The sequence below is a fragment of the Gossypium hirsutum genome, chromosome A01, assembly GCF_007990345.1.
Source record: "Gossypium hirsutum isolate 1008001.06 chromosome A01, Gossypium_hirsutum_v2.1, whole genome shotgun sequence".
NCBI lineage: Eukaryota > Viridiplantae > Streptophyta > Magnoliopsida > Malvales > Malvaceae > Gossypium > Gossypium hirsutum.
The window spans coordinates 110,118,813-110,130,594 of record NC_053424.1 but is presented as its reverse complement, the minus strand read 5'-3'; the positions used below and the strand labels follow the sequence as shown (position 1 = coordinate 110,130,594).

At 32.9% G+C, this 11,782-nt stretch overlaps 1 protein-coding gene across 2 annotated transcripts; it reads right to left on the bottom strand.

Annotated features, from left to right (window-relative positions):
• Positions 1 to 4,175: 4,175 nt before the first annotated feature.
• LOC107925495 (probable protein S-acyltransferase 23) lies at positions 4,176 to 10,596 on the bottom strand. Of its 2 annotated transcripts, none has more exons than XM_016856211.2 (13): positions 10,253 to 10,596; positions 9,951 to 10,030; positions 9,613 to 9,725; positions 8,564 to 8,643; positions 8,171 to 8,334; positions 7,506 to 7,644; positions 7,324 to 7,423; positions 6,876 to 6,933; positions 6,043 to 6,120; positions 5,843 to 5,941; positions 5,309 to 5,387; positions 5,057 to 5,205; positions 4,176 to 4,893 (listed from the first exon to the last, which is right to left on the bottom strand). In XM_016856211.2, the coding sequence occupies exons 1-13, from the start codon at positions 10,428 to 10,430 to the stop codon at positions 4,708 to 4,710; spliced, it is 1,503 nt and encodes a 500-aa protein (XP_016711700.2). In that variant the 5' UTR covers positions 10,431 to 10,596; the 3' UTR covers positions 4,176 to 4,707. The 2 variants fall into 2 exon arrangements, with proteins under 2 accessions (XP_016711700.2, XP_016711699.2); XM_016856210.2 differs by having other exon boundaries at positions 9,951 to 10,091; positions 10,182 to 10,595.
• Positions 10,597 to 11,782: the final 1,186 nt, after the last annotated feature.

Genomic DNA, 11,782 nt, shown 5'->3' with positions numbered 1-11,782 from the left:
TAAACATTGCCGCTAAGTTTCCCGTTGAACCACTTGGAATACTAAAAGATACTCAGGCTATCTAACACACATAGTACCTTACCAATGTCATATCCCAGATATGGTCCTACATGGGATCTCATATTGATGCCAATAGCACAGCTGTGGTCTTATACAAAGTCTCATATCGATCCATATCCCAAATATGCTCTTACACGTAAACTCAACTAAACCTAATGTCATGACATTTGTATCTTAACTATTCCTAAGGTTCAACCGAGATTTTTTCTCTTGTCGAACTTTGTCAATTACATTCAAAGAGTAAATTAAAATTCATACGATATTAAAGAAACTAAAGTGTAAATAACGATGCATTATTTACATACGAACTTACCTCGGTACAAAAATAGTAGAAAAGGATCTAATGGTCAAACACCTTATTTTTTCCCGGATCAAGGTTTCGAACTTCATTTTTCTTGATCTATAATAGAAAATTTAACTTATTTAATATTAAAATTACTCAAATCAGTCCAAACATCATGTTACAGTAATTACCTTTTTTCCCCCAAAGTTTCATATTTTTACAAATTAGTCTCTAAGCTTATAAAATGAAATGTATTCAATTTCTTTGTTACCCAAGCCCAGCTGAACCATATACATGCGTATATCAGCCCAAATTTTTTATCAAATCATATTTTTACTACCTATTTTACATATTTTTACAAATAGGTCCTTTTTATACATTTTCATTAAAAATTACTTGGTAAAAGTTACGTATCACACCTTAAACTTACAATATCTTCCATAGAACATCAAAATACATACATGTCACAAATGGGTAAATTTTTAGACATGAACCCTACTTCAAAACAATGGTAGAAATAGAAAGATCGGGTGATAACGACTTCAAAAATGTAAAGAGCATTAAAAACGGGGCTAAGATGTACTTACAATCAAGCTTAAAAATTGAAGAAAAACTAGCTATGGTGTCTTGAAAATTTCGGCCAAGGTAGAAGAATATGGACACAATTTTGGCTTTATTTTCCCTTTTTATTCTTTTATTAACCAAATGACCAAAATGTCCTTTTCTCAAAACACAAAAATTCTCTTACCCCATGTCTATTTTTGTCCAACTTAAAATAAAATGGTCTAATTACCATCTAAGGACCTTTAATTTAAAATCTCATAGCAATTAGACACCTCTAGCATGTAGAACTCAACTTTTGTACTTTTTACAATTTAGTCTTTTTTACTAAATTGAGTGCCCAAACGTCAAAATTTTCGAACGAAATTTTCAGGAAATCATTCTATGAAACTATAGACCATAAAAATATAATAAAAATATTTTTTTATGTCAGATTTATGGTCTCGAAACCACTGTCCCGACTAGCCCCAAAATCAGGCTGTTACATAGGTAATCCTTCTCATAACAAAATAAGCCAATTATAATGGAAGAGGATGCTTACAACCACTAGCTCCACTTAGATTTTAGACTTACGATTTAGAAGAACCTGACTCTAGCCAACCGTCAATTTTATGGAACCGTCTTACATTAGATCATCATTTCTCAATGGTGAATGCCACACCATTTTGTCTTTTGGGCTCGACAACCACTGACGTAGTAAGCTAACGAACCGGCTGTGCAACCTTCCCAAAATATACAAAGCGGCCACCTTTGCAAAAGATGAAAAGATTACTTTTGGAAGGATATGGACGGAAGCGTCAATCCCGTAATAAGGAGAAACGATGAATACTCGTTGAGAAGGCTAAGTGCGGATTCTAAGCCTCATGAACCTTTTTTTGGGGATCTCGACAACCTTTGGCTAGATAAGTTAAGTGACTCATGCTTTTTGGGAAAAAAGAAATAAGTTTAATCAAATGGAATTTTATTAAATAATAAAAGGAACAAAAGCTAAGAGCTTTAGGGAGATAGAGTTTTTATAGAAAAGATGAATGTCAAATTGTGTCACTCCATCCCTTATTTATAGTACATGGAAAACTTAGTTTGTTCCTATTTAAACTCTAAAGGATAAATAAAGATAAATGAAGATAAAAGCTGAAATTAAATCTAAATAATAATCCTAACAATAATCCTAATAAAATTCAAATTTAAATAGAGTCTTATGTTTATAAATCTCTTCTTTGAATTTTTACCCCCATGTCTTCCACACTTTGTTTTTTTGACACACTTCTTTCCTATTTCACATGCTGGCCCATTTTGTCTTAAAAGTCATGCTTTTTGCCCCCAAATTTTCTTTTGCCTTCAATTTAATCCCTACCATATAAAAAACCATAAATAGCTCAAATTTATAGTATCATACTCAAAACAAATATGTAATTAATACATAAAAATATGTCATTTCAGAGTATTATCAAAAGGGCAGAGAAAGACTGTAAATTTATATGTTTTGCAAGGTTTTACTGTTACTAGTGATGCCGCTGTTACTTCCTCTTACTTGTCAGATGATGATGTTTCTAGACTTTGGCATATACGCCTAGGGCATATGAGTGAGAATGGCATAGCATAATTGAGCAAAAGAGGACTTCCTGATGGGTAAGGAATTTGCAAACTAAAGTTTTGTGAGCACTGTGTTTTTTAGAAGCAAAAGAGAGTTCGATTCACCAGAGAAATTCATAACACGAAGGGACATTAGAGTGTATTCATTCTGATTTGTGGGGGCCATCTAGAATGCCTTCGAGAGATGGATCTAATTATATGATAACTTTTATTGATGATTTTTCCAGAAAAGTTTAGGTGCTCTCGTGAAGCAAAAAAGCGATGTATTTTCCGTATTTAAGTCTTGGAAAACTATTATTGAAAAAAAACAGTAAAACAAATAAAATATCTTCGCATAAACAATGGCTTAGAGTTCTGTTTTGATTAGTTCAATAAACTGTGACCCGAATGCTTACTTAAATAAAATACAGTTGTAAAATAAAACAAAAGTAAAATCCGTATAGAACTACACTTCTTTTATTTTATTTTAGAATAAGGTTTTTCAAACTTTATTAAACTCCATCTATTTGATATCGATTAGAATAAGGTGTTTCAATCTTACTACAATCCTTCTATTAGAATATGTTTTTAAAAGCCTATAAATAGGCATAGTTTATTCCTCTTATAATCATTTCGAATTCGACATATTAAATTATCTTTTCATCTGCCCGTGATTTTTTACTGAAAGGATTTTCACGTAAAAATCTATATTCTTTATTTTTTTCTTTGTGATATATTGTCATTATTGAAGTTCTATTTTTTCGCAGCCTGCGATTCCCAAGCTTCTTCCTTCTGCAATATAGTAAAGAGAAAGGGGAGAATATTTTGAAGTTAGCTAATAGCTGGATATTTGGTCAATGGTGGTTGGCGTGAAGTAGTAAGTTAAGAAGGTTCTTCTACGTACCTACAAATATTTCAGCTTCATGAAACAATCATTTGGCTATACAATCATTTGGCTATCTATCTATAATATATATAAATATATGGATAAATTCCAGCTAGCTAGCATGCCTGTCCAATACACGCTTACGTGTTTTGACGAGCTAGCTGATTTAGCTTTTACGGCAGTGTACAGCTTAGTTATCGACAGTTAGGTTGAAAAGAATATCCCTCCTGCCCTGCTAACTCAACTTGTTCCTTTTCGGGAAATTGAAACCCGTGATGAATCCGACAATGGCCACTGAAATTCAACTCAACTCTTCATATCCACCTCTAATGAGTGTATACATACATTGAGCTTTAAAATATTTTAAATATATCTTTAAGTTATTGATATTATATTAATAAGATTTTTTCTTATTAAAACTGTTAAATTTTATATGACATAATTTTTAAAAAAATTAAATAAAAATAACTATTATAAAAATCCAACCAAATACTTTTAAAAGACAGAACATGCATAACGCGCCGCCAATATATATATACAGAGAGTACCATTTACATCAAAGACCAGGTATAGGGCAACCATTCTAGTGCCGCTCGTATTATTTTTCTGTCAAATATTTATACTTTTGCTATACTTATAGTTTGTGCTGTATAAACATTGATATATTATGTGTCTTCATATCACGTGTGTTTAAATTTTCATGCGATGCTTCAATACATTTTCTGGTATTAACAACAAAAATATATTTCATGGCACTGTTAGCAATTTCTTTAAAAAAGTAAATAAAACAAATAGCATGCAACTCTCATTCCATCCCAATTAAAATTGAGTAAATTATATATGAAGAGTACAATATAGTAGAAGGAAAATGGACTAATGTAACAATTTCTTCCATTGGAAAAAATCCTTCAAAGCTCCAAACATGAGCAAAAACAGTTCAAGTATAAAACGCAGCTTTTAAGAAACTTTACTTGCATACATGAGAATTGAGGCAAAGTGTAGTTTCCCAACAATGGAAATACCTTGATTTCTGAAAATGCATCCTCACTTCTTCATTTCCCTATCACTTTTTTGTATAACCACTTTCAAAGACTGACTATTTCCTGTGATGACTACAAGATTAAGCACACGATGTATAGATCGAACAGGCTTCTGTTTTCTCCCTCTTTAACCAGGAAGCAAATAGAAGAGGCTCATTTCTCTACGAAAGAATTTTAACTATTTGTATCTTTTTACCCTTTTCTTCTGCTTATGATGTGCAACGGGTTTGTATATTAACATGAGTCGGGTCTGGGATGTGTATATCTACTTAACAAACAACACAACAAGCTAACCCTAGTTGGCTCTAACTGGCAACACTCTCTAATGGAGGCCAAGCAATCTCATCATCTGTGTAACCACGAGTGAAGAAATCTGTACAATTCTTTCGGCAACCATGGTTATATGGATTCCGAAACCGTCCTTCAGGGCCATGGAGATACCGATAGCGAATGGCGTTTGATACTTCGTTAGTGGTGATATTCCGAGCTATCTGAATTAGAAAATAAAGGCTATAGTCAAATCATCTTAAATAGAAAGGGGACCTATTTGCTTCCAGTCTTTAATCAAAATCAATTTTGCCATTTCTACATTCCTTAACCAGCCTTAAAAATCTTTAAATAGTCCAGATAAAGGAAAATGGACTCTTCATTTACCTGGGTTGCCTGAATTATGGTCAAAGTTGTAGCAGAAATCAAAACAAGAGCATCCAGAAGGAGAAATGCAACAATACCAGGATGATGATCAATCACAAGATGAATCCATGTTTTACCAGCAGACAATACAGGTATTGCTGTCCATATCCCTAATGACACAGAAATATATTAAATAAGTTGAATAAAAACTAATTCGATCTCAATCACAAAAGGTGACAAAGACTAGAGGCTTATTTGTCTTAATTCACATACTTTGAACTGCAACAAAAGCACCAATGAATGAAGTCAAGGTTCCCATACATATGAAAACAAAGAAATCCCATTTGTTTCTCTGCAAGTGCACGGTAAGTAAAGCAGATAAGGAAAAATAAATTAACAAAAACAGTCAGATTGCAGTATCAGTTTCACCAAGAACATCTTGTTTAAATCATTCAGTATGAGATAAACTAAAATAAAAGGGGGAGGGGTTTTGTTTTTTTTTTGGGGGGGGGGGAATAGTATGTTCCAAACAAATTAAACAAAGATGCTAAAGATGGAATGGATTGTAGCACTTATGTGAAAGCTGGGCCACAGATTGTGTCATAGATGCTCCAAAGTGACATCAATATCATCCTTATATAAATACTCTTATTGATACTAAAAATAACATCTTTCAAATTGAAAACAACTACCAAATATTTAAGAGTCAATAAAAGGTATATGATCTTTACACTCCAATAATGTAAAAAAAAGAGTGATTCATTATATCATTATCTTCCACATTTAGCTCAACACTGATTTCTTTACCTTTCCTACGCAGTTAGATATCCATGGGCAATGATGGTCAAACTGTTCAATACAGTGCTTACAGATAGGACAGTGCTTAGAACGTACAGGTCTTATTATCTGACAGAACAGAGAAAATTGGGTCAAAACAGCATTGCAAGATGAGGAATATCCATGCAGAAAAGCAATAGATGATAACAAGAAAAGGTTCATCCGGAAACCTTGCAGGTAGGGCAAAGCTGATCCCAGTTTCCTGTCCATACAGATGCGTTGTTCAGCTCAATATTCAGCAAGGGATCCTACCAATTGAGAATATAAAAATGGCTCAATTAATAAAAAATAATAGCAAAAGTAAAGAGCTTAAAGTCTTTTTTCTTTTTTTAATTCTGCACTGAGTTCTGAAAAGGGAAGTTTGTTCCTTTACAGGCCACAATCCTATGGTCAGTTGATCGAGCTAGAAAATTTTTTTCCTAAGTCTGAAATGTGAAGGAATAAAAATACAGCCGAAAAATCATTTCAAGAGTCTAAGAATCAACTAGATGACATGCTTTAATGCAGATGATATGAACACCATCCTTCTAGTTCCCCTTCAAGTCCAGACAATTAACCAACCAAACTCTTAAGTCTACCTAAGAGCCCACTCCCCTTAACCCTACTCATGCCCCACACAAAAAATTTCTGCATCTCCGAAAGCTAGACCTTTTATACAGTCCGCCCTCAAGCTCTTTATTTACGGCATAGAAATGGCTATGCTAGAGAACTTTTAGTCCCTACTTCCCCCTTCTAAATGGGTACAAATAATTCCGATGACACCACAATGGACAGTCTACTTCCCCCTTCACCGTGAATGCTAGAAACAATCATGGCATGTGGAACTGCTAACTGTAAAAACTTTATAGAAAAACAATGATATATACACCAGGACCCAGCTCACTTAAAAGTTGCAGTTATTTGTGCCTACCAGATACAGCCTTCTCCACAGTACTCCTTTTATTAATACCTAGCTACTGTTGAAGGATTAAGTTAATAACTAATTACACAAACACTCTCATACCTCTGTATCTTCATAGCCATCTGATCTTCTAGATTTTTTTATATAACCTGGATCTTTGCTGCAGTGAATCGTGAAAGAAAATCAAGAAGAAAGCATAAAAAAGAATTTGGCCAAGAGTCAAAATTTGTTTAAATCAGACAATGGTTTCATTTACAGGTCACAAATTATGAATAAATTTTTTTTTACCTAGTAGTTTAATTTACAGTTCCAAATTTGTCAAATGTTCCAATTTGTCAAAAAAGCACTTGCCAAGCAAAGCCACATCTAGACGTCTATCAAACAATGCAATGTGCATTATAAACATATAATTGAAAGAGACCAAACATCTATATAATAATATTTCATGCACCAAGCTCCAAAAAGACTACTATATCAAGTAGAAAATCAGAAAAATTAAAACATGTGAAATCAACTCAATGAACATAAAAGTCAGAGCATAAATTATTACCTACAACACCTGTAGAACATTATCAACGAGCCAATACCAAGAGAAACACCAATCCATCCCCAAAGTCCAACAATGGCAGTTACCTTAGGAAGAGTTGGAGCTACATGCAACTTAAAGGGATTATTCATGATCAATGGCAAAAACAAACATGTTGATGGATGAAAGTATACTAATGTACTCACTAGCAAGAACTGAGTTGATGAAGAGGATAATTAGAACAATGATAACACAAAATAATATGGGAGCATAACCAACTTCCCCCATCTTCCCACCATGAATTTTGTCGAACAACCGTTTGCTATTGGCTCTTTCTGCTTTAGACTGAAAATCAAAATAACAAAATATTAAACAGCCACAAAATCTACAAGATTTTTTTAAAAAAATTAAAAGAATGTAACAACAGGGAATATCACTTGGAATGGTTTGAGAATTTGATACAGATATCAACAGTGTAAACCATCTTGTGAACTCCTCTCTAGTCAGACATCAACTGTAGAGCATGAAAAACATTAAACCATGGAACTAATAATACAATTCTATATTTTCATATTCACATTTTATCGGCTGTCGTGATGTTTTATACGGCAAAATTATCTATTGTACATATGCTATTCACATTCTTCATATTTGAAGCCAAACTATCAAGACTCAAACTCCACTACATCTGGCACAAACACACCCCAGAAAGGCAGCACCTAATATTAATGGGTCCGCAAAAATCATAACTAATGAGAATCCAGACACAATACTACTGGCAAGTCCAAATGCTCATTTCCTTATAGAAACCACATTCAGAAACTACAGTCTTCAAAATAAAAATGTAAAAAACACAACTAACAGTACGTACAAGGAGACGGGCAATCTGCCGATGACCTTTATCAGATGCAAGCTTAAGAGGGGTGTTTCCAGCTTTATCTTTTAGCAATAATTCCTGCTTTGTGCCTGCATGCACGAGAACCATGCATGCCTCTACATTTCCTCTCAGTGCAGCCCAGTGCAATGGAGTGCAACCTGGCAGCAACGAATATACAAAATCATTAAAAACTTCGTAGTAAAATCAAAGCAATAATTTCCAGCTTAGCACACTAAATAAATTGTAATTATCACAGGTTCAGTTACAAAATAGAAGATTCTCACCACCGTTAAAAATTTAAATCATAAAGATGGTTCCATACGGATTCATCACACAACTACAAAACTTGCATTTGAGACAGTGCAAAAATTAATTATCGCACAGTACCTTCTATGTCTTGTTTCCCTTGAAACGCATCTCGAAATAGAAGCAGTCTAATTGTATCTGAAAATCCCTTGAATGCAGCCCTGTTTAACAAATCATATGAATGAAAATTATAGTTAACAAGCATTCACTACACTTTTCGAAGAAAAGAGCTACTGCAAGAAAACATAAGTACCAAACATCAAAAGCCACTGACATTCAAAACAAAAGTTATGCCTAGAGTGAGGTCCTTTATGGTCAGCCCTATAAGGTACTCTTAACGTATTTGATGGCCTTGTTATTGGAATCTAGATAGGTAACTGGATGATTGATTTGCAACAGTTGCAGTTATTTGAAGGTTGTGAAGGAAAAAAACAAAATAAAATATAAAAATTAAATAAAAAAAGTAAAGAGATAGAATGAGTAAAAGATATAGAACATGATGTAAGAACTTGACCATTACAAGTTTCATTTAACCCATATAACTTTCGGATCTAATGATGTATAACAAGACCACCAAATTGAACGGTTCATGTGAGAGGACCTCAAAAAATAACACCAGAATGAACCTCAACCTAGGCAATGGTATTGCCTCTCCTTGGGTAAAAGAGGTTGGAACTAGGGACTGGCAATGCAGGTCTCATCCTGCTTGGGAATGTGACTAACATTGACAGTGTAACCAGAACCACATGTGAAAGCTTTCATTCTCCCCAGTATGCTACAACAACCAAATATAGGCCACTGCCGATATTGCGCCATATTGCGATACCCTTTTAGCACTAGCGTGTTTGTATAGTAGGGGAAAACCTCCTCTTACAAACATGACACCAAATTGCTACACCCTCTTAGTACTGAAAAGCCCCATTCAAAAAGTGATTATGGTTCATCCACAGCCAACCATAATTGTTTTCCATTCATAAAAGCATAAAGCACAGAGTAGAGCCAAAAATAAAAACATACTACAAACTATATTGAATGAATAATACTACTTATTTGGCTCCGTCCAAAAATGTAATTAATTGCCTATGTTAGACTTGAATGATCTCAAGCTCTAAACCAATAAATAAACATACCAATGAAGTGGCGACCTTCCACAGTTATCAGGTGCATCATATTCAGCGTGATATTTTGCAACAATATGATTTAAGAAGGCTGTTTGCCCATATTGAGCAGCAATATGAACTGCCTGCATTGGAAGAAAAAATGGTTCTGAGATGCACTGCAATAAAAGTAATTACTATTGCATGCATGGCGATGAAAATAGATTAATTTAAGCATAATATCAAACCCCTAGTGCAGTATTTTATTGGAGATACTTGATCCGGAGAGGTATAGGCTTTTAGATTCCCGTTAATAGTTATGGAAAACAAAGAATCAGCAGATAGCGAAAGATAAAAGCAAAAATAATTACACGATAACCATTGAGATCAGCTGCTTCCACCCGAGCTCCATTTTGCAAGAGCACATCTGCCACAGCAATCGAACCCTTAACTGCAGCCCAATGCAGAGCTGTCTGCTGGTTATTGTCAGTTGCATTTACATTTCCACCATGCTTTAATTATATTTTAAAAAAATAAGTTATTTAAGTCTCAAGAAAAATAAATAAAACCTGCCATAAAGTTTTAAAAAAAATTGCATTTACATCGATAATGTACTGAGCAATATCTGAGAAGTTGTTAAGAGCAGCCCACTGAAGGGCGTAATAGCTGTTACCGTCAGGTGTTGCAAGTGGGGCACCATCTTCTTCTACGAATTTTCTCAGTTTGTCAAAATCTCCATAGGCAGAGGCTGAGAAGACGTCGATAATAGCAATTTGTTGAGTAGAGTTTTGTTGTTGGGTTGTTTTCGGTTCTGATTCTGATGGTACCACCTCGATCTCTGAAGAAGCCATGTTCGACAAAGCTGAATGGATTTTAATCCAAAAATATTTAGAATTTTCGGGAAAAAAAATTAGGGATTTAGGGTTAATTAATCCAGCTGGTAGTTGCCATGTTCGATGATGATGACCTGTTTCTGCTTCCTTTTTCTTTCGGGTTTTTTTTTTCCTTTTAGGTATTTAATGAATCTTTTCTTTTTTACAAATGTATTTAATGAGATCATGGTTAAAATAATCATTAGTTACTAACGAAACAAACTATCTTTCTTCCTTTATTGAATCATTAATTATGTCTTAACAACTTATTTTTTAAACTTAATTTTTGACAGATGTGTAGAATTATCTAGAACTATTTTCAAAATGTATATCAACCCACTTAAATCTACGCCTTTTTATATTCGCTATAATGCTTATGCTAATCGAGTTAAAATTCAATCAGTAAATTAGTATTACAAGTTAAGAGAAAGGATTGTATAAAACTGCGATTCTACGACATCCTTATTCATTTCCAATAGGAAAACGACAAATCAGATTTTTCTCTTGATTTTTAGCTTTTTCCTCTTAAAAAATTCAAATCAAACTAATAACACTAAAAGCCAGGAGGAAAAATATGATTTGTCATTCTCCCATTAAAAAGGGATAAGGATGATGTGAAATTACAATTTTATAAAATCCTTTCTCTACAAGTTGAACACCGATTGATTAAGAAAAATTATAGAGATATTATTCTATAATTAATATAAGTTTTATTATTTGAAAGTATTTTAATATTTTTATTTTAACAAAAAACCAATAAGAATATGCATAAAGTGAGATTTAAACCCGTGTCAATTTAATTAGTAAAATCTTAAATCTATCGCTCAACTAAAACTTCATTTTTATTTTAATTAATTTTAAACCATATGTTTAATCACATATTTGTATTCTAAATTTGTGGCATCCACGCGCATACGTTCGTGATGAGATTTAATATTAACAATGTTGCTAATTTTGTGTCATAAATTAACTCGACACCAACTTAGGATTGATGTATGTATTTAGTATTTTTAATTTGATATGTTTATGTATTTAAATTTTGTTTTACTTACAATTTAATTTAATTTTTTTTATTTTAATATCGTACATTTTCATATATTAATATTAATTAGTTCTAAACTATACATTTTATTATTTATTATACTTTATTTTTAAATATATATTTGTATTCTAAATAACGATTTCCACATGCATACGGATTTTTAGTATTATTTATCAATGCGATAATTCTTTTAATTATATAGTAAATATATTTATTAAAATTTTATTTAAAAAAACAAAACTTTACGCATATTTTTTGTGATGAGTTGATTGAGTTTTGTTTGGGGTCA

What these genes read in the sequence shown, in the direction of transcription:
- LOC107925495 (XM_016856210.2), bottom strand. Translation starts at nt 10,430, where the DNA reads ATGGCTTCTTCAGAGATCGAGGTGGTACCATCAGAATCAGAACCGAAA. An exon ending in TTGCTCAGTACATTATCGAT is followed by an intron (nt 10,092 to 10,181) that starts GTAAATGCAATT and finishes ATATAATTAAAG; the next exon opens with CATGGTGGAAATGTAAATGC. An exon ending in GGCAGATTGCCCGTCTCCTT is followed by an intron (nt 7,645 to 8,170) that starts GTACGTACTGTT and finishes TTTGATTTTCAG; the next exon opens with TCTAAAGCAGAAAGAGCCAA.